The sequence below is a fragment of the Orcinus orca genome, chromosome 13, assembly GCF_937001465.1.
Source record: "Orcinus orca chromosome 13, mOrcOrc1.1, whole genome shotgun sequence".
Lineage (NCBI taxonomy): Eukaryota > Metazoa > Chordata > Mammalia > Artiodactyla > Delphinidae > Orcinus > Orcinus orca.
Window position 1 is genome coordinate 53,778,163 of NC_064571.1, and position 22,325 is coordinate 53,800,487.

Below are 22,325 nucleotides of genomic sequence, written 5' to 3' on the forward strand. Positions count from 1 at the left end.
GAAGAGGAAGGGTCAGAAAAGACTTGATTGATTGCAAAGCTGTGTCCATTCAGTTTGCTGCGTTATCCTTAAAGTCTCCCGTGCTGGCCATCATTCCTGGGCAGGGCTGGCGAGGTGGGGGCAGCTGACAACCTGCTGTGTGTGTGTGTGTGTGTGTGTGTGTGTGTGTGCGCGCGCGCACGTATATGTGTAGAGGATGGGGGAGGTGAACTCCTTTCCGTCGTTACACTGGGCCACTTCTGTGCCTCTTGTGAGTCCCCTAGTGCCCAAAGTCTGTTCCTTTTGGTTGTTGCTGCCTGTGGTTGTGTATATCTCTGTGGTAGATGACTATTTGCTATGTATCTCTGTGTGTGTGTATGTGTGTGTATGTGATTTGAGGGTTGGGCGTGTGGCCTCTTTAGGGTTTTTTCCTCCTATTTTTCCGCTGGAGCAGCATTGCTGACTGCGCCTAATCAATCAATGCCTCCTTACCAGCGCCCCTAGGACTATGCCCAGATTTTGCCCCCGCCTCACCCAGGCATGTGCTGCTCAGTGCTCAGGATACCTGATGGGCCTGTCCTGGGTTTCCTGGAGCTTCAGCGTCTCTCTTCTTGAATTGCATGTTGCTGAGGGCAGGCTCCAAGCATGCGTGGTGGACTGTGTACAGTCCTGCTCGGGCCCAGGGCCAGACGGACCCTTGCCAATGCCTTGGTGATGCCATCTTGACATGTCTGCAGAGCTGGAAAGAGCTTGGGGAACCTTGGCTCCTGTATTAGTTTCCTGTGTTAGTGTTGCTGCTGCAATAATTTATTACAAATGTAGTGGCTTAAAACAACTCGGATTTATTCTCTTACAGTTCTGGAGGTCACATGTTCAAAATGGGTTTGGCAGGGCTGCATTCCTCTGGTGGCTCTAGGAAAGAACCCGTTTTCTTGCCTTTTCTAACTTCTATAGGCTGCCCGCATTCCTTGGCTCGTGGTCCTGCACCACTCTCCCCTCTGCTCCCATGGCCACATCTCCTTCTCTGCCTCTTACCCTCCTGCCTCCCTCTTATAAGGACCCTTATGATCACGTTGTGCTCCTCTGGGTAGTCCAGGATCATCTCTTCATTTCAAGGCCCTTAATTTAATCTCAAAGTCTCTTTTACCACGTAAGATGACATATTCACAGCGATGTGGACGTCTTTGGGGGGCCTACCCTCAAAAGCCTACCACAGCTCCCCACACCTCAGGGAAGATCTATCTGAGTAGAGGTGGTGGATCCCAAGTCAGCCTGGTCATGGTATGATTTCTGTGATTCTGGAAAGGATTTCTAAACCCTTCTCCCTACAGATACTTCCCTGGCCTGCTACCTTCTGAAATTCTCCTCTTGGGGAATAAAGCATCTTCATCCACAGTGGGGACTCAGGCTTAGTAGAAGGCCTGAACAACATGTTTCTCCACACTAAGGTGTAAATGGTTGACAGCAAACATTTCCTAACAGCAAGTTCTGATGGGAGGGAGGCATAGGTGAGGGAAGGAGGTGCCCAGTGTTGGAGAGAGCAAAGGCACTTGGAAGTATGACCATAAAGTTTTAATCAAACAGAGCAACATGGCCACGATGCAGAACAGGTAGTGCTTGGAGAAGAGAAAGAAGACCATCTCCTTGGTGACATAGATTATGTGTATGAAGATGAAGCAGTACAGGAACATGGCGAATTGGTTCTGGGGAAGCAGGAGATCCTGGAGGCCTCCCGAGAACTGTGGGGGAAAGAAGAGAGTAGAAATGGCAAAACCAGGGCTTGGGTACCAGGCAGACCCGGGCTTCGCTCCTGCTCTTGTCCCTTCCTGAACGTGACCTCGGGCAGGCTGTCTTCCTCACCTAAGGTGAGGGTAATCGTGCCCGCCTCACAAGATGATGATGAGGAAGAGTGAGGACGAGAATGAAAATCCCAGGCAAGGTCACGGGCACAGAGGGGACTCATGAGTTTTCACTTCTTGAGCCTGGTCTTAGCCCTCCTGAGTCAGGCCGCCCCCTTCCTTTCTTGGTACGCTCCATGCAGCCTCTGAGCCCACATGTGGGCAGTCTCTTTCCTCCTCGAGATCCCCACATCTGGACACCAGGTCTTGGGCGTGTTCTCTGGACAGTGTCCCCAGATACTCCACCTTGCTTTCTGGATGGTGGCGCAATGAGAGGGGGTCCCTTGGGCACAGATGACTGTGTCTGACTCTCTGGGCCCTAGTGCGTGTCACATAAGGTCAGGCTGTGGTCCTTCAGCCCAGGGGGTGGTCTCTCCTGCGGACAGGTAGTAAGAGACAGGTGATGGGGCCTCCGTAAACTCTTAGGGTTTGGGGTGTGGGGGAGGCAGCTTGAGCTGTCTGGCTGATTCTGCCTGTGTGTTGCTCTTTTCCAGAATCTACATAACTAAAGTCGAACAGACCCCCATTTTAACTATAGAAAGCATCAACATATAAGTAGAGTAAAAGCTGATATAGCTATTTTGATCTGTAGTTAAGAAGGCATTACCCATGGTTCATTCTTTAAAATATCTTTTCAACTCATGCCACATTTTTTGTAAGCAGGCATATGGCAGGGACTGTGATGCCCTAAATTCACTAGAAACATATTCATAGAGATATTTTTCAATACAATGACAATTATCTACCCACCCACCCACCCACCCAGAAGAAGAGAGGTGGTAGGCTTAAAAATTAAGTCAGCTCTCCAAGTACACGCACAGGAAGTAAAACCCTTTTGTAATCTATTGTTAAAAGACTGGGGTTTTGGACATACTATTGTTGAACCAGCTACGTAAAATGTGAGAGTAACTAAATAAAACTGAGGGGGCAGGAAATGACTCCAGTGATGCCACCTCTAAAATGAATAGTAAGGAAGATGGAAGACCAGAGGAAGAAACGCAGTGTTCTGGTGGGACTGGAGGGCTGGACAGATCTTGTGTTTTTCTGCAGACCTGGTGTGGCTCTGGTTCCGTGGACTTTCTGCCACTGTTTGTGGTCTACGTGCTAATGGCTATTATTTGTGATTTTGATAACAAATTGTGCATTTGTGAAACCTTTTAGACTTTTCAAAACACTTTCAGTCGTCTATTTTTTTTTAAAGCAGAAGACAGAGAGCAGATAGGACTGTACACCAAGGATTTCCATCTCCTCCAGCAAGGAGAAAGATTTTCAAACTAAAAAGCAGGTATTTTGTGAGCAAGAAAAACAAAAGAGAATTGTTAAGAAGCCAGCATGTGTTCATTGAGAACAAATCATGCAAAACCAACCTAATTTTCTTAAAAAAAAAATGGACCAGTCAATTGGGGAATTGCTATGGTGTAATATCTTAATTCTGGGAAACCATTTGACAGTGTGTCTCAGTACAGTTTTCTGGACAAGGTAGAGAAATGTGAGCTGGAGATGATGTAACTCAAGGGTGCTGATTAATGGAACATTGCTAACCTGTAGGGAGATCTTTTAGTGGTATTTACTTTAGGTCATATCCTCCTCAACAATTACAGCAATGACTTGGATAAAGCCAGGAGGCAAGTTTCTCAGAACTGAGGATGACTCAGAGCTGGGAAGCATAGCTAATACATTACATCCTGATAAAATTGAGAAATGATGAACGTAAGTTGTTGCCTTTGTGTCAAGAAGTGAATTGCGTGAGTACATAAAAATGGTAATAGCTGACACTGAGCGCTTACCTCAATGTGCCAGGCTCACTGCAAAGTGCCTCACGTGCATTCTTTCATTTAATCCTCACGACAACCCTGTGAGGTAGGTATTACCTTACAGATGAGCAGACCAAGGCCCAGAGAGGATCAGTAACTTGCCCAGTGTCACACAATTTATATGTGGTGGAGCCAGGATTTTAACCCAGGACTGACTGATTTTACAGCCCAGACAGCATTGCTTTAAACAATAACATCTTTCATTATTTAGTGCTTATGAAGCCCCAGCCAGAGCGCTAAGCATTTCCCATCCCATTTAATCACAAGCAGGCTTTCTTATCCCCATTTAGATTAGGGGAGAGTGGTCCATTTCTTGCCAAAAGATGTCTAAGTTTTAGTTGACAGCAAGGCAGCGTGATCCAACAGAACACGTGCGGCCCTGATCAGGGGAGCAGGGGATGGTTCTATCAAAATCCACTAGCCAGACTGCAGTGGGAGTTCTGGGTCTAGTCCCAGGCGTCCTATTTTAAGAGATGCAGAGAGGAGTAGAGAGTGGTGGAAATCCAGACATAGAGGAAGTGTTGAAGAGTTTTCCCTGAGGAGGAAAGCCATGGACAGGCAAGTGGACAAGGTGGCTTCTGGGTCCCTCCTGGGGAGGGTTGATGCTTGAAGAGTTGGATCTCAGCTTAACATGGAAGCTCTAAAGCAGTGAGCCGGCGGGCGCAGGGCGGGGAACAGCCGAGAAGCAGGTAAGGTGGGCTCCCCGTGCAGGTCAGGGATGGGCTCCCCTCACCCCTAGTTTCCCCGCACCCTTCGCCTCCCAGCTGGGACCTGTCACCTACCAGGCGGGGCGTCGCCTGCTGCCGCAGCTGCTCCATCACCTCTTCGTGCTGCCGCTGCCGCTCGTTCTCCTCCTGCAGGTACCAGAGCCGCTCGAGCTCGAACTCCATGCGCATCTTCTCCAGCTCCATCTCATCGTTTCGCTGGGGCCCTGGGGTCCCCGGCGCCGCTGCGGCTGGGGCCAGGGGTGGCTCTGCGCGTTCAGGTCCATCGCCCTCCTGGCCCTTGGTGGTGGCGGGGCCGGCCTTGGAGGAGAGTGACTTAGGTGGCCCCGGGCAGCCTCTGTCCTCACAAGTTTCCATCTCCTCATGGTAGTCGTAGGATGAGTCTGGCTTGGGGGACTCTGCCTCCTGGGCCTGGGAAAGGGGAGGTGGGGGGTCTGGAGTGGTTAGCATGGGGCCGCCCACCCCCTACCCCACCACGCTCCTGCAGCCCCAGGCACAGTGCACTGGGGTGCTTGAAAGAGGTGTGAATTGTAAACATCTAGACTGAGTTCTTCCGAGAAACTTCGACGGAGTTATCAGGACCTGAGAGTTAAGGAGGAGAGGGCAAACGGACACAGAAGAATGGCGCCCTAAAGTTGCAAGTGGGGCCTTTGGGAGGGTTGAGTAGAAGTCTGTCTTCCTCGTGATCTTCAGATCACTACTGGAGGTAACTTTCCTACCTCCCACTCTACTTTGAGGCCAATTAGACATCCAGTCCTCTGGGGGCCACAGAGGGAGGAAGAAACCCAAGGTCTGCATTGAGCGAACCTCAGTATATGGGAACCAACGGTAGGGTTATGGGGAAGCCTGGTCCCATCTGCAGGAGGAGGAAAGGGCCCCACATGGAGAGCTAGATGGGGGAGACCAAAGCCAGCTTCAAGTGACCTGACAATCTTACGAAGGGCTACCTGGTCTCCAGTTACAGCTGAGTGCCAGCGTGGGGATAGGGTGCACGTCTCCTACTCCTCTTAGCAGTTCTCTGGAATCTAACAGCTCTCAGCTCCTATCTTGTGTCCCCATTATGCTCTTCCCCCCTGTGCTGGGACAGGCTGGGGCAGTGAGAAGAGGCATCCTCCTTACCAAAGAAGCCTTTGACTTCCCTTCGGACATGGGGTCATCAGGCACCATCTTGGGGAAGGTTGGGCAGCTTTCTCCTGCCCCCGGGCCTTCCATCATCTCTCCCTGTCCTCTGTTGCCATCCAGAAAACCACAATACTGCCGGTTGGGGCCAAAGGACATCTTTTGAGGCATTAACATTTGGCCTCACAAGATTCCACAGCCTGGCCACCATCACAATGCCCTGTCCTCATAATAACCCACATTCCACCAGTTGCTAAGGCCCCTTTGGCAGAGGGTGTGATACCTTTGAGGCGCCATTATTAAGAGCTGTAGGATGGGCCTTTGCCACCCCTAGGGACTGCTGTGAAAACTAGAATCCCAGCACTTGAAATCCAGAGTTCCATCATCTGAAATCTGTTCTCTTGAGTTCCTCTTTTAAATGCAGCCTGTATTGAGATGAGTCACGATTAGCTCCACAAACCCTGTTATGGGCTGAATTATGTGCCCTCGCCCCGCACATTCATTTGTTGGAGTCCTAACCCCAAGGACCTTAGAACGTGACTTTATTTAGAGATAGGGTCTTTACAGAGGTGATTAAGTTAAAATAAGGTCATTAGGGTGGGTCCTAATCCAATATGACTGATGTCCTTAGAAGAGGAAATTTGGACACAGACATGCACAGAAGGAGATGATGTGAAGATGGGAGAAGATGGCCATCTAAAGACCAAGGAGACAGGGCTTGTATTAGTGTTCTCCAGAAAACCAATAGGAGCCCAGCCTTATACATTCAAATAGAACTTATAAAGAACTGGCTCATGTGATTATGGGGGCCGAGAAGTGGCACGATCTGCTGTCTGCAAGTGGGAGAATCATGAAAGCTGGTGGCACGAATTCCAGTCTGAGTCTGAAGGCCTAATAACCAGGACTGCTGCTGGTAAAAGTCCCAGTCCAAAGCCAGGAGAAGGCCAAGATCTCAGCTCAGACAGACAGAGAAAATCAATTCAGCCTTCCTCCAGCTTTTTGCTCCATTCAGGCCCTCAAAGGATGAGATGATGCCCTTTCACACTGGATAGGGCAATCTGCTTTATTCAGTCCACCAATTCAAATGCTAATCTGTTCCAGAAGCATCCTCACAGACACACTCAGAAATAATGTCTAACCAGATATTTGGGCATCCCAGGGCTTAGTCAAGTTGACACAGAAAATTAATCATCATAGGCCTGGAACAGATCCTTCCCTTACAGCCTTCAGATGGAACCAACCCTGCCGACACCTTGATCTTGGACATCTAGCCTCCAGAACTGTGAGGAAATAAACTTCTGTTGTTTAAGCCACCCAGTCTATGGTGCTTTGCTATGACAGCCCTAGCAAACTAATACAACCTCAGTTATTCATTGAATGGATTGAATGGGACCAGTAAAGAGAATGGGGGCTGGGGAATATACGTTGTTTTCTTCAGTTTTGTGGAAATGACAAAAAACATTTTTGGTAGTTGGAGGCAAGGTTGCATATGGAAAGAGAAAAGGCTGCATTTGAATTCTAGCTTTGCTCCTCTCTCTAGCTGTGTGTCCAAGGGAAAGTTATTTTACCTTTCTGCTGCTCAGTGTACTCATTTGTAAATGGGGATAAAGATCTGGCCACTCCCCTGCACTGCAGCACTGGTGTGAAACTAAGATAGTCTCTTCGCATAGTATCTGCCTCTACAGGGGCTAAGTAAATGAAACCATTATCATCATTATTACAAGGGGCTTCATCACTGGAGAGAAGAAAGTGCTCAAGATCTACCTTCTTGCAAATCTTTTTTTTTTTTCTTTCTGGCCACGCCACATGGCTTGCAGGATCTCAGTTCTTTTTTTTTTTTTTGGCGGTACGCAGGCCTCTCACTGTCGTGGCCTCTCCCGTTGCGGAGCACAGGCTCTGGACGCGCAGGCTCAGCGGCCACGGCTCACGGGCCCAGCCGTTTCGCAGCATGTGGAATCTTCCCGGACTGGGGCACGAACCCGCACCCCCTGCAACGGCAGGCAGACTCTCAACCACTGCACCACCAGGGAAGCCCTGGATCTCAGTTCTTTGACTAGGGATTGAACCCAGGCCATGGCAGTGAAAGCCCAGAATCCCAACCACTAGACCACCAGGGAACTCCCTCTTGCAAATCTTTAACTGAACCATGGCTTTCCTCTCCCAGAATTATGATGGTGACCATGGGAACTATCTCACAGTTTCTGTGTAAGATGTTGATCCTGTCTCAAGCACTGGGAGTAGGATTGCCAGATAAATATATGTAAGGGTGCCCAGTTAAATTTAAATTTTAGACAAATAAGTTTTAGTATAAATAGGTCCTAGAAATTGCATGGGACACACTTATACTAAAAAATTCTTCATGTTTATCTGAAATTCAAATTTGACTGGGGATTCTGTATTTTTATTCGCTAAGTCTGGCGATCTTAATTAGGAGAGACCTGCCCAAGGAAACAATTATATATAACCAAATAATGAGCTGCTATTAAAAATCACCAAGTACTATAACGTATAATAAGTTGTAGGGGTAGTTGTATCAGCTGTATATCAAACAACCATAAAATCTCAGTGGCATGTAACAGTAAGCATTTATTTAGCTCAGACGTCTAATAGTTGACTGATCTAGGCTGGGCTCATCTAGGGGGCTTGGCCAAGGCAGCTTCATTTCATGTGTCCCTCTTCCTTTTCTTGGGGACAGTGGGCTAGCCTTGGCCTGCTCTTTTCATGGCAATAGAAGAAGCACAGAGGTCTTGGAATTGGCATACCACCACTTCCATCTTACGCTATTGGCTTTGGCTTTGGCCAAACTCAAAGCCAAAGGATGTGGAAATGTTCTCCATCCTTTTAGTGGGAAGAACTGTGAAGACATAGGGTAAAGAGTACGGATGTGGGGCAGTATGAAGAGTTGGGGCCATAAAGCAATCTAGTATTGTAGTAACACCAACATTAGCTTACAGTTATTGGGCACTAACCACGTACCAGGTATTGATAATTTTTCAAGGATTATTTTACGTAATTTTTCAGAGCAACCATATGAGTTTGGTACTGTGATTGTCTCTGTCTTCCTAGAAGTGGTAACTGAGTTTCAGAAAGGCTAAGTCGCCTGCCCATAGTGACACAGTTAGGATCGGGTGAAGCCAGGACTTAAGCGCCGATGTCCCTGTATTAAATCCCTTCCTACTGGAAATACTGCAAGTGTTTTCGTTTTCCTGACTGAACCCTGGCTGATACCGTGGGTATTCGAGAGGAAGAGGTGACCTAAATGCCCAGAGGATTTGCTGGGGAAATCTGAGTAAGGAGGGAGCAAGGAGCTGCTCGAGGACAGCCCCTCCAGGGAGTACGCAGGGATGTGTGTGAAGGCATGTGTGTGGTCAGGCCACTCGAGATGGCTGTTCTCTTGCTCTCTGTACGTCCCCTGGTCAACCTGTCCCTGCTTCATCTGCACGCTACTCACTTGACTATCCGAACCTCTTAATCATAGAACTTAACCAGTAACTGCCTACGTGTTTGCCCCCTGCCCCAGCTAGTGACTGTTCTAATCCTTAGTCCAGGACGGCTCCAACTGCCAGTTTATTAAAGGGAAACGTCTGCCCTTGTGATGGTTGTTAACCAAAGGGGCTGTGCGGGATGTGCCCCAGCGGCTGGTTTTCCCGGGAACTGATGAGCCAACCTGACATCAGTTCCCCCTAGAAATGGTAGCCTCCCTGGCTTCAGGAGTGTAAGATCCCCTGTCCAATAAACCATTGATAGCTCTGTCGCTGTTCCCAGCCTCTTCCTTATGGCCTCCTTTGGCCATAGGAAGGCTTGCAGGCCTGTGGCGTGCAGCCCAATGGCACGTGTATGAGCATTGTATCCGTCAGGGCCTAGTCAGGAGACAGAAACCACACAGTAATTCCAACAGGGGAGCTAGACTATAAAGAAGTATTAACTAGTGACAGGGGATTGGCTACTTAGGGGTAAAGAGAACTCTGAATAATACAGGAGTGAATTTGGGAGAGGTGCTTCTTAGAGCCTGAAATTCAGATCTCACTGGAGAGAGTGTGGCTGGGGCCACTGAACCATGTAAAAGTTCACTGAGGTCAAGGTCAAGTGGGAAACTGTCCACTGGGTCGCCAACAAACCTCACCCAGAAGCTGCCTAGAAGTTGGTGTTAAGCTTTCCGGGAGGTCATTGGAGACCCTTAGCTGGGAAACTGGTTGGGACAAGCTGCCCCCAAGGTGCCCCTGAAACCCTCTGAAGATGAGTACCACTCAGTGTGCCAGCCCAGCATTGTGAGAGTAAGAAAAAAGGGAAGTGTACCGGAACCGGGAAGAGAAGCCCCTTCTGATGTCTCCCCAGCACCCTCTATTGACAGAGCTTAACATCATGGGCTGGCGAGAGAAGTGCTTACAGGGCTTTGCTTCAGTGTCAGGAGCTGGGCAGTTAAGGACTTACAGCTGAGAGGCAGTAAACTGATAACTGGGACAGCATGAACGTACTAGGAATTCAGTTCCCTTTCAACACACCTGCCTCAATGCCCTGGGGGAAGGTCCTGCCTTTTGAGAAATTCACCCCAAATGATACATCACAAGCCCCTTCCAGGTTCATGACCCTGAACCGGGTACTGAGGGGAAGACCAAGGATCATCATAGGCACTCTTTGTGGAGTATACAGTCTAGCTGGAGAGAGAGAATGCTTCTTGATGTTCTCTAGGTACGCCCTAGCTCATCTGCCTTCCTGACTTTTTGCTGGTGGTTTTCTCAGCCTACAAAATGCTTTCTCCTTTATCTCCACCTATGAAAGTCCCTCCAGCCTTCAAGGCCCATTCCAGTGAAACTGTATGCTTCGTGTCTCTCTGGCCACCTTGTGTTAAATGACCTGGTGTTTGTCTCATCCTCCCCTTAGAGCAGTGGCTGGATGAGGGCAGGGCACGCTGCCTCGCTCTCAGCAGGGACCAGTAAAGGGTCAGTGTAGCCGACGGCCCTGGTCAGGCTGTGACTCCCTTCCGGCTAGTGAGTGTGACACAGGCAGGCAGACCAGAGAGTCAAGGAGCTACCCCTTCTCCTCTGTGTCCTTACACCCTCCAAGTAGGACCAGAGGCCTCACTTCCTGACCACTTTTGTTGTTTGATCCCTCTACTCCAATGTGAGTGAATTAGCAGCAGGTGAAGTCCCACAAAGTTGGGTATAAATTAAAGGCTTGTAAGTTTAACTCTATTTTAAATGCTTGGAAAGCAGGGTGTTGAGTGTGAGAACCTTGCTATTTAAAGGAATTTTGTGCATCATTTCACAGAGCTGCTTTCCCCCAATCTATAATTTCTGTAAGTCCAAGGGCCGTTTATATACTGGGCTTATTAAAGCAAAGCCCCCCTGTGGTGAAGCCCGAATACAGGTGCCCTTATGCTCTACCCAGGTGGAAGCTCCTGATGGGAGGAATACTCCAATGGAGAGCTGGCGTAAGGCTAAAATTCTGGACTTCCATCATTCAGAACTGGAAGGGGGCATGGAGACCCTCTAGCCTGGGCCTCAGGGGCTCTCAGCAATAACTTCTGAATAACTCATCCAGGATTAGAGGAGGGGCCCAGCAGAGTGCAGCAGAAAATGTTCTGCCCCGAGGGTCGGGGTCCTGGGGTCCTGGGTTAAGCTCTGCCATTGGCTAAGCAAAGACCCAGGCACGTCATCGGAACCCTCCAGGGCTGCGGCTTCTGCACGTAAAACCTGGGGCTGTGAAATTTGCCCTGCTTCATGCTGGCCTGTTATCCTTGCTCCCACCGTACAACAGGTGGGCGTGGAGCCAGGTGGTACTTCTGCCCTGAGCTGGCCTTCTAGAATGTGCTGAATGAAGTATGGAAGGTCTCCCCTATGACAATGCTGAAGTCGCCCTCAAAAAAATTCTCCTTGAATGTTTCATCTGAAACTCTTTTCTCATTTCATGTAAGTTAACATAAAATAAACGTATTCCCGTAAAGAACTTTACTCTGCCTCCTTCCCTCTGCAGCTACAACAGGAGGGTGACCTTAACTCAGTGAAGCAATGTTGGCCGACACTGCCCCCTTGTGGTCCGGTTTGTCCTTATGGGGCGGCTCTCAGGCTAGGAGTTTTTCCAGAGGTTCTTGCTCCTGGTCGTTTGCAGAATTCTCAGGTCACCCCAGACACACTAAATCCATAAGGCCCCTGGGAGGGATTCCAGGCTCTAAAAATGCCTGATGGCAACCCAAATCTGCAGAACTGGCTTTGTGGAGTCCGTGTTCCAGGGAAGAGATTGAGGTGGGGAGGAATACGTCATAAACAGAAATACGCACCAGCTGAGCTTAGACAGAACCACGGGAATGAGACCAGCAATGGAAGGAGCCATAAGGGGGACCTGTGGCCATCAGGACCTCTAGTGGGAAGCAGTTGGTCCCAGCAGGCAGGAGGCATAGGAGAGCTGTGATAGAAGCATCTGGCTTTGTCCTGGGCCCTGGGGTACAACTTCCAGTCCTTGCAGGGGTGAAGGGCCAAGGGATGCAGGCCCCAAGGTGGAATGACAGGCAGAAAACTAAGACACTAGGATGGGTGAATCTGGCAGGGAATCAACTTTTGGGCTTAGGAAATCAGGTGATGGGGCAGGACCAAGCACTCAGGTCTTGGACCTGGGGTAGCAGGTGGCTCGGTTTCTAGAACCGGGGGCTAGGTTAGAGCAGGCCTGGCCCCGAGTCTGACCTGTGCCTGTAAATGCCATGTCATCCCACAGTGACTAGAGGCCTCTGGATAGACGGAAGTCTCCAGAGGGGAGCGAAACCTGTGGGAAAGGATTAAGTGCCTCTAGCTGTGCGTGAGGGGTTGTCATTTAAGGCCTGTGTTTAGATTTTTACAGGATTCCAAGTAAGGCCTGGGCTTGGCAAAGTCTGAAAGAGCTTAGCTTGTGTTTCTTCTCTGCTGGCCCCAGCAGGGCCCCAGCTCCCCTCTGACGGCTCAGGCCTGCTTCCCTCTTCAACTTGTGCACCTGCTCTGAGCCTCAGAATAACTTCGCAGCCAAGAAAACAAAGGTGCCACCAGAGCTGCCACCTGAGAGGGGTCCCATCTACTGACTCACACCGCATGGGGGTGGCTGATGGAGGCTCACGAGCCAGTCTTCGTAGACATATTTGCACTGGAACTAGTATCAAGGCCTCCGCACCCCAGTGATGGAATTTTAGGTGCAGAAGCAGAATAATGAGAGAGGTGGCTGGGAGTTTGGGGAAGGCTTCTGAGAACCCCTCACTGTGCCACAAGACGATGAACACCCCATCCGCTTAAAATCCCAGCACTTAAAGTGAGAGCCTCCCTAAACACCCACACGTGGGCCATGGCTATGCTATCTCTGCTGGTTAAGAGGCTGCTTGCGTCGCTGGCAGGATCAAAAATGGTTTCACTCTGACAGGGACTGGGTTAGCACCTGTGTCTTGCCTGTGGTTTATAGGAGTTTTTGATGTAATTTTGCGTTCAGGTGTCACCTTAGAGCAGCTTTTCCTAGAAAGCCAGCCCTAAGGGATGCATGTGAAGATCAAGTTTCCATGACCAGATGGGAATTGGGAAGCCATCCCCCAAGTAAACCATCCCCCCTTCCCCCACTAGAAATCTCCAGTTCACATCAACATAATGTCTAGCAGTGAAGGAGCCTGTTTAATGTGCAAATTTATTTGATCTAGACTCATTTTCCCCTGTGCGCTGTGTTTCCTGCCCTTAGAACTAGTTTCCTGCAGAACTCACAGGGACCCTGCCTTAGGGACGCTGGGATCATTATTAGAGAGTGGATTGAAATGAGCTTTGACCTGCAGAAGCTGCCTGAAAGTCTCTGGCTTTGGTTTGCCTGAGTTCCCAGCGGCTTCCAGGGGCTTCCATGGCAGCGTCAAAACTACTTCCATTATCTGTCTTGGCTACTACCTTGGCTCATCCCCCCAAACATGGGATTGGAAGTGGGGTTGCCAGATTTAGCCGCTAAAAATACAAGAGGACCAGCTAAACAACGAATCATCTTTTAGTATAAGTATGTCTCATGAGGTGCGCCAACCCTATTGGGAAGATGCCTGAGAGGTGTGGGGTGCTTCTGGGAACAGGCAGACACAGGGCTCCACGGAAGAACCACACTAGGGCCTCAGCATCATGCCCCCAGGTCTCCACAGCCAGTCACTGACTAGGACCTGCAGGTGTTAGGGCTCCACGGGCGTTGCCTCATTTAAGTCCTCTCAGCAGGGATTGTTATTACCCCTATGTATATGTGAAGAAACTGTGGCTCAGAGAAGTTAAGTGGTTTGTCCATGTCACACAGCTGTTAAAGTAGCAAAGGCGAGATCCAAGCCCAGTTTTCTTTCACTCCGAAGTCTGGTGTTTTACTTCCTCTTGGCCACAGCAGTTACTGTCTGTCCCACACCTGTGGACTGAACCAGTGTCTCTGCAGCCCCCCACAAGTCATCCTGAAAGAGATCCCACGACCTTTTGCCTCTCTGCCTTCTCTAGACCTTCCAAGGTTCAACACCCCGTAAGGTTCCCAGTGACCAGTGTTCTGCTAACAATGTTGCTGGCCAATACAGAGAGGGGAGGAAGTGGTGAGAGTTTTTGACTCTATGAGACTTACTTGAGCCTTCCCTGCCCTCCCTTTTGGCTGTTCACCAGCAGTCAAATGTCACCTTCTCTGTTCCCCTTGGACCATTTCCCTTTCTGCCCCAGGCAGACTTCCTCTTTTGGGGCCTTATGGCACGTGGTACACACCCTCGTGGCAGTGATCACATTGCAATGCTACCATTGGCTCACCTGTTTCTGGACCTCTGGACTTCAGGTTGTTTTTTTTTTAACTTAATTTTTTAAAAAATATTGATTTTATTTGGCTGCGCCGGGTTCCAGTTGCAGCAGGCAGGCTCCCTAGTTGTGGCTCGTGGGCTCATCAGTCTCAGCATGCATGTGGGATCTAGTTCCCTGACCAGGGATTGAACCCGGGCCCCCGGAATTGGGAGCACAGAGTCCCAACCACTGCACCACCAGGAAAGTCCCTTAACTTAATTTTTTAGAGAAATTTTAGGTTCATCCAAAAAGACTCCAGGCTTTTTTTTTTTTTAACTGAATTTTAAAGAGAAGTTTTAGGTTCATCCAAAAAGACTTAAGGCTTTCTTTTAGGACAGAGACTGTGTGATTCATCTGTCTCTCAGCACCTAGCAAGGCATCTGGCTCATAGCTGGGGTTCAAATGCATGTTTCTCTAGTGGTAAGTGAGGCAAGACACACTGGAAATGATTAAAAAACAACAGAGAGGGCTTCCCTGGTGGCGCAGTGGTTGAGAGTCCGCCTGCCAATGCAGGGGACGCGGGTTCGTGCCCCGGTCCGGGAAGATCCCACATGCCACGGAGCGGCTGGGCCCGTGAGCCATGGCCGCTGAGCCTGCGCGTCCGGAGCCTGTGCTCCGCAACGGGAGAGGCCACAACAGTAAGAGGCCCGCGTACCGCAAAAAACCCCCCAAAAACAAAGAGATGTATCCTTACATGCATCTTTGCTGTTGAAAATGAAGTCGGTGACTGTTTTCTAGGCATTCAAGTGTAGTTCTTTTTCATGGCCCTGCCCTGGTTGGTTTTCAAGTTTGCCCTGGAAGCCTCAGCCCAGGGAGAATCCTCCGTCCAAGAAGCCTCTCCCTGGCAGCAGTACCGCGTTTGTCCAGAAGATGGCGGGCGAGGCCAGCAGGCAAGCGCCGCAGGGCGGCCAGAGCCAGGCCTGCACAGGTGACCCCTTTTCACAAAAGATGTGGGCACCTGAAGCCTATTTGCCAACCCTATAAATGCGCATGGGTGAGAAGAACTGGCCTTCTGGGAAGGTTCTCGGGCTGACTTCTGGGAAGAGGAGACTTTCTGGGAGGGTGTTTTGGGGGAAACGTGGCAGCAGGTGGTGAAAGCGCTGCTCCTCAAAAACCCCCCTCTGAGTAGAGAAAACACTGTGGAAAATGAACTTCCTACAAAGCAGACACAGCCCTCAAACTCTGCGTGATTCGGGACGACATGCTTTTCGCCTCTTGAAGCTCATTTGCTTTGGAAATGGCTCCTAGCTCCGTGACCACCTCCCCAGCTGACTGGAAGCTTCTCATGGGTCATGTTCCCCCTTTGCACGGCTCTGCAAACTCCAAACAGGTAAGGAAAGAGCTTCTGACTTGAGCTGACTGGAGAGCGGTGACAAGCGAGCGAAATGGCAAAATGGGGAGTTTCCGGCACCATGGGAATTTGCCAAGTAGCTGTTTTGCAGGGCTGTTGAGAGCTACCCACTTTTTCTCCTTAAAGCCAGCCGTAATGGCTAAGGGAAGGCCAGCCAGCCCCTGACTCTGCCTCAGAGGCGCAGGTGTGACCGTGGGAAGAGGGGAAACGTCTCTCTCCTCTTGTGCTAGACCAGATTTTAAGGCTGCAGCCACCCCCGCCCCCATTTTCCTTCTGACCTAAATCTTCCCTGAAGCTGAGCTGGGCTCTGGGCCAGGGTGTCAGCTGTGGACAAAAGGGCCCTGTTTGGAAGGCCTGGCTACTGCGTTTTCCTACACAGCCTGACAAAGTGTGTCGAACTCCCCCAAGTCAATGTGATAATGCAGAATGCAGATAAGGCAGTGGCCTCCGGCCTCCCTCCCAGGAAACCATAAACACTGCCCCCTCGTGTTTTTACCACAAGGCAATGGGGCTGTTTATAGGAAGCGGGCCACTCCTCGGTGCCCGGGTCTGGCTGATCACGTGGTGTGTGCTGTGCCGGATGCTTCTGCAGGCAGGGCTTGCCCTGTTTTTTCTGGCTGACTGGGGGAGCTGACCATTACTCACGGCTTCTCCCCCCGCTACACTCCCCAAGCACGGCCCCTCCCCCCCCCACCGCCTCTTCCTTCTCCTTCCAGCCCCTTGGCTCCTCTGCCTCTGGCTTTGCAGGGGTCCTGGGAGAGGACTGGGCTGGAGACCCGGGCGAGTTCTGCTGAAACTACCCGCTGCTGTGCGGACTTGGCAGACGGGCCTTTCGGCTCGTTAGGTGCAGGTTCTGTTCCCGTAAGACCGGGGTAATGACATGTGCTCTGACTTGCCAGCTGTCTGTAGGCCGTGTTCACACAGACAGTGCAGATGACAAGTGGCGTGTGCAGTCAGGATGGGCGGGGCTCTCTGTGGACCTGGAAGGTGGAAGGAGGAGGGAAGGTCGAAAGGATGAGAGGGATTTCGTTCATATTATGGGGGAGGGAGTGCCAGGCTGGGGAAGTGGTGAGAACAATGGCACAATGACAGGAATCCATGGACCATTTCCTAGGAACGGTGGGGACGTCATTCAGGTTTAAAAGCTCTGTGTGTGCGTGTATGTATGTGTATACACGCCCATGCATGTGTGCCCATCGTGGAGAGACCCAGTTACGGAGGCCCTTGAAGTCCCGGCTCATTGCTTTGGAGAACACTGCGAGTTTGTAAGGATCACATGCGAAGGAGTGTGAGGAGGATTAATGCGGCCGTTTGTGTATGAGAGGGGATTGGAGAGACCAAGGGGAGGGGCCCATCTTGGGGCCCCCTGTAAGTTCCGGGCCAGAGAGGATGGTGTGGGAGGCCAAGATGGCGCCTGGAGGACAGACACAAAAGCCATTACGCAGAAAGGATCAACAGTATTTGACTGAGTTTAGGCTTCCAAGACAAGGAGGGTGGTAGGACCCTGGAAGAAACGGACAAGGCCGCAGAGGAAAGCCTGGTGAGGGGAGAGCGTTCAGCTTTAAAGGTATTCCACCTGAAGTGACTGATATCATTTGGCCAAATATAGGCAGTAACAGGTGAGAAGGATAGTGGAAGCACAGAGCTGCTGGGACTCCTCCAACAGGCTCTCCCCATACTCTGGTCTCCTGGGCCCTTCAGAACGTGCTCTCCGCCCTGCCCCTGCATCCTGACTCGGCCTCCAGCTACCAGTCAGTTTAAGGAATGGAGAGCAAACCTTGGCCTAAGTGGAAAATCCCTGGCTGTGGCTGGGCTTCCCTTCACCAGGGGCTGCTGCTCCTCTCCCTGTAGCACCAGGATTCAGCTGTTTTTGCTGGATAGGTAGACAGCTGAGCCGCATTTGGCAGGCTCTGTTTTGGGAGTAGAGACCAGGGGTTCTGCCTAAGAAGTGGGGAGAGAAACAACAAAGGTGGTAGATCCTTTTCTGGAAGGGCAAAAGGCATCCGGAGGCATTTTATTCCTCAATTCAGACCCTTTCAGACAGCTGCTCATATGATTGATGGAGACGTTTATTTGCTGCAGTTTTCTTGGAATCACTAATCTCTAGTAAATGCTCAGCACCCTGCGGGAAAACACTGCTAGCATTGTGAGGTGTGCATTTTAATTCTAAGGGAGTTACAGATGCAGGCAAGACATTGATTAAATATAGAACTGGCAGGAGCAGGTAGGTGTAAATGCCCACGGGAGGAGCTGGGTGGGGGAGGGGCGGCCCGGCTCTGCGGCTAACCAGCCCCTTCCTCCCTCCAGACCTCAGTTTTCTCACCTGTAAAATGAGGGTATTGGGCTGGAGGACCTCCAAGTTCCTTTTGTACCCCAACATTCTGCGATTTATTTTGCGTCATGGTCCCAGCCCGGACCTGGGTTCTGTGGGCAATGGTGGAGAAGACAAATGCACAGACTTTGCCATCCGGAGAAGGCCACCTCACAATTGGCCATTTCAAGCCTCTTGAAAGCTTTTGAATCTGTCTTGATCAGCTCAACAGAGTTCTGGTCTTGTGGGCCAATGTCAGATTTCACATTGTTCGAAGCTTGCCTCCTACCAAAAGCCAGTTGTAAGAAGTAACTTTTACGAGAGATGGTCAAAGACTAATTTTCAAACATTTTAAAAAGCAATTAAACGCTTTTCTTCAAAGGGAATTTTATGTGGACTTGAGATAAGATGGATAAAACTCTGGCTGTGTCTGGGAGAGGGGACCGAGAGTTCCCAGGCTCCTCTGTGAACCCCCAGGCTCCATGGAGCACAGTTTGAAAGTGACCGACCTAAGGGTCAGACAGTCTAATGACAGCTACGGGGACAAGTGAGGTCCCTGGTTCCAGGTCCATGTTATACCTTTGCTTTTAGCAAAAGTGACGTAAGGACCAGCAAGCACGCGAATGCCTCCTCTGTATCTGCTGTGAAGCTTCCGCCGAAGACACTGTATGTCACATCATACAGTGTCCTCCATGGAATGCCTTCATGTGAGAACTTTCTTTCAGCAGTTCATATGAGGAAAAACTTTCTTTCCCTAGGAACTAAAATGTCCTTCAGTTCTTTGTTCTAAAACAACCAACCAACCAATAAGCAAACACTGTGTCTTCCCTGAGAGGAACTTGTCCATAATAAGATGTGTATCCCTTAATGTGACCTCCTCTTCGTGCTGTGTGGTGGGTTGGCACTTGGCATCCATTTCAAGCTCCTTCTATGTGTCTTCCTGTGCCTGAGAGGCTGGAAAGCTAAAAACATCATTCCTCAGGTTCCCCTGCTCCTAGGATTCTGGATTTAAGTTAGTTTCCACTACTAGATGCACTGATACAGTATCTGGAGGTGGAAGTGAAGGGAGGTCGTCTTCATGCTGCACTGGCTCTTGCCGGTGACCAGCCTGATTCTGGGTGTGGATGTCTCTGCAGCTGTGACTTCATGTCTAGTCACTAGCTCCACGGGTGTCGGTGGGGTGGCAATGCCTCCCAGATTTTGAAACTGGAGTTTTGGCAGTGTGCTACTGATTTCAATGATTCTGTGTGTTGAGATTTTATTCTCTGCCATCCTGATTATGGCAGAGGTGGCAGCTCCCCTGATGGGCAAGTTAGGTGGCAGCTCCTCGATGGGCAAGTTAGGTGGCAGGTTCTGATTGCCATTTCTGATGGCCCAGCTTCGAGTTCTCTTCTCATACTCTTTCCATGATCTGTAAGCACTGAATTCCCTATGTTACAGCATGTTTCCTTAATCAACAAGAATGGATTCTGTTTCCTGTACTTGAACCCTGATTCATGCTCCATGGTTACCAGGATGCTTAGATCCCAGGCTTATTGCTCCTTGTTGAAGCCCGAAAGGGTCTTTGAGCCTCAATTTCCACATCTAAACTCATGGTAGTAATAATCTCATTATGTTGTAATTCTTTCCTTGAATCTCTCACCATTGGCTCCTGCCTCCCTGCATGACTAAGAGCTGTTTGAGGTATTACAGCTTACCAAGCCCTTTCTCCTATTATGACTTGACCCTCACAACTACCACGGGAGGTCAAAGGGAGGGTTTATGATAATTATAAGACCACAAGGTAATTGCCATGAGGGAGGCATAATATGGCCGAAGAATGAATGGAATGTCTGGGTTGCTTGGGGGAATCGGGCAAGGCTTTAGCCGGATTTGGCACCCGAAGTTTGAAGAACGAGATGTCTAGAGAGAGAGGTAGGGTGGGACTTTACCAGCAGAGGGAAAAGCACGCGCAAAGGCTTGGAGGCACGCGCGGGCATGCACGTTGAGGGGAGACTGCAAGCATGAGCTCAAGACTGTCCAGGTGGGCTGTGGGAGGGTGGTGGCTGGACGGGAGGCAGTTATGTTCGGGACTGGGACTCCTGCCTGCGGGGAGTTTAGGTTTCCCCCTGTAGATGGCTGAGGGGCAGGAAGCAGCCTGAGTGATCCTGCTGAGACCGCACGGGGGAAGGGTTGGAGAGGCCAGGTTAGAAGCAGAGAGAGGGAGCAGCCTGTAGGACACACACACACACACACACCCCGGGTCTCTGGTTTGGACAGTTGGGCAAGTGGTGCTCACTGAGAAGGGGAGCTCAGGAGGAGGAGCAGGTTTGGACACATTGAGTTTCAGATTATCTGGTAACCGGATGATTTACATAGGTCTGAAGCTGAAGAAAAGGTCTGTCTGAAGGTGTAAGTTTTAGATCAATGTTTAGGTGGTGGTTGAAACCTGGAGTGAATGAGCTTGTTTAGGGAGAACGTGAAGACTGGGGAGGAGGGGGCGATTGAGAATGGAGTGGGAGGACCGTCACTGCTTAAAGGAAGAGAAACCTGGAAACAGGGAAGAGTGGAGAGAGATGTAGAAGGAAAATGAAAGGAGGAGAGGAGTTTAAGGGGGGATGCACTGGTCTACAGTGTCAGAATTGCAGGGATATCCGCAAAGGCAAGGCCTGGAAAGTTTCCTTTGGATCACCAGTGACCTTGGTAATTCAACTCACTTTCAACAAACATATACTGAATGCCTACTATATGCCAGGTACTGTTCTTAGAACTTGGGATATATCAGTAAATAATTCCATTCTAGTGAGGGGAGACTAGCTGATAAAGAGTGAACGTTAGCAAATAAGTGTATTTATAGCATGCCTGCGTGTGGTAAGTGCTATAGATAAAAAAGTCAAACATATTAAGAGGAAAATCAGGAACGCTGGGTAGGGGTTGTGATTTTTAATACGGTGGTCAGAGATTTACATGTGAGCAAAGACTTGAAAATGGTGAGAAGTCGACCATCTGGGGAAAAGCATTTCAGGCAAAAGGTATAGCCAGCGACAGGGCCTCAGGGTGGAATCTGCCTGGAATAGCAAGGCAGGCAGCATGGCTCGAGGCGAGTGGGTGAGGAGAAAATAGTAGGAGATACATCAGGGAGGTAAGGGGTAGAGTGGAGGCAAACCTTCTAGGGCCTGGCCGACCATTAGAAGGACTTTGACTTTGGGTAGCAACAGAATGTTTTGAGCCAAGGAATGATATGGTATAACTTATGCTTTAAAAATGCAGATTAGGGGCTTCCCTGGTGGCGCAGTGGTTGAGAGTCTGCCTGCCGATGCAGGGGACACGGGTTCGTGCCCTGGTCCGGGAGGATCCCACATGCCGCGGAGCGGCTGGGCCGTGGGCCATGGCCGCTGAGCCTGTGCTCCGCAGCGGGAGGGGCCACAACAGTGAGAGGCCCACGTACTGGTTAAGGTGGAACTTTTAGATGCACTTTATAATAATTAAAAGTTTAGGGGCTTCCCTGCTGGCGTAGTGGTTGAGGGTCCACCTGCTGATGCAGAGGACACGGGTTCGTGCCCCGGTCCGGGAAGATCCCACGTGCCTCAGAGCGACTGGGCCCGTGAGCCATGGCCGCTGAGCCTGCGCGTCCGGAGCCTGTGCTCCGCAACGGGAGAGGCCGCGGCGGTGAGAGGCCCGCGTACTGCAAAAAAAACAAAAACAAAAAAAACAAAAAAGCAGATTATTCTGGCTACTGCATTGATGATAGACTGTAGGAGGGGAGGGTAGTAGCAGGGAGACCTCCTAGTGGAGTAATCCAGGCGAGAGGTGGTGATATCTTGAGTCAGGATGGTGGCACTGGAGGTGGTCAGAAGTGTCAAATTCTGGATCTATTTTGAATGTACAGACAACAGAATTCCTGATGAATTGGGCTACTGGGCATGAGAGAAAGGATTGTTCTGAATTTCCTAGCATGAGCAACTGGAAGGAAGGCATTACCCTCAACTGAGCTGGTAAGGATTGTGGGTGAAGAAGGTTTGGGTTCGGAGATGAACAGTTTAGTTCTGGACATGTTGAGTGTGAGCTGTCCGTGAGACACCTGAGTGTAGATGTTGACTAGGCATTTTCAGAGGCCTGGGAGGGGTGGATGCCAGATTGTCCATGTTGGGGAGTGGATGGGAGGTGAGGAAGTGGAGACTGTCCTATAAGCTTGGCTGTGGAAGGAAGGTGTACTGTATGGTGAAAGTGAGAGGGAAGGGATGGATTGAAGGAGATTTTTTTTTTTTCCGGTATGCGGGCCTCTCACTGCTGTGGCCTCTCCCGCTGCGGAGCACAGGCTCTGGACGCGTAGGCTCAGCGGCCATGGCTCACGGGCCCAGCCGCTCCGCGGCAT

The 22,325-nt window shown here is 50.3% G+C and overlaps 2 protein-coding genes across 5 annotated transcripts in view; one reads left to right on the forward strand and one right to left on the reverse strand.

The window, feature by feature from the left end:
* TMEM247 (transmembrane protein 247) overlaps nt 1-5,701 on the reverse strand; it is a 21,208-nt gene extending 15,507 nt beyond the window's left edge. The window contains exons 1-3 of the mRNA XM_012539573.3: nt 5,536-5,701; nt 4,474-4,827; nt 1,530-1,718 (exon numbers count right to left, since the gene is read on the reverse strand). Coding sequence (XP_012395027.3) covers nt 1,530-1,718; nt 4,474-4,827; nt 5,536-5,694 — 702 coding nt within the window. The 5' untranslated portion in view covers nt 5,695-5,701. The remainder of the gene's footprint in view (nt 1-1,529; nt 1,719-4,473; nt 4,828-5,535) is intronic.
* ATP6V1E2 (ATPase H+ transporting V1 subunit E2) overlaps nt 1-22,325 on the forward strand; it is a 123,289-nt gene that overhangs the window by 33,366 nt on the left and 67,598 nt on the right. For all 4 annotated transcript variants that reach the window (XM_004264991.4, XM_049696378.1, XM_049696377.1 and 1 more), the window contains exon 2: nt 1-15,639. This exon is cut by the window's left edge and continues 25,517 nt beyond it. The gene's annotated coding sequence lies outside the window, so the exon portion shown is untranslated. The remainder of the gene's footprint in view (nt 15,640-22,325) is intronic.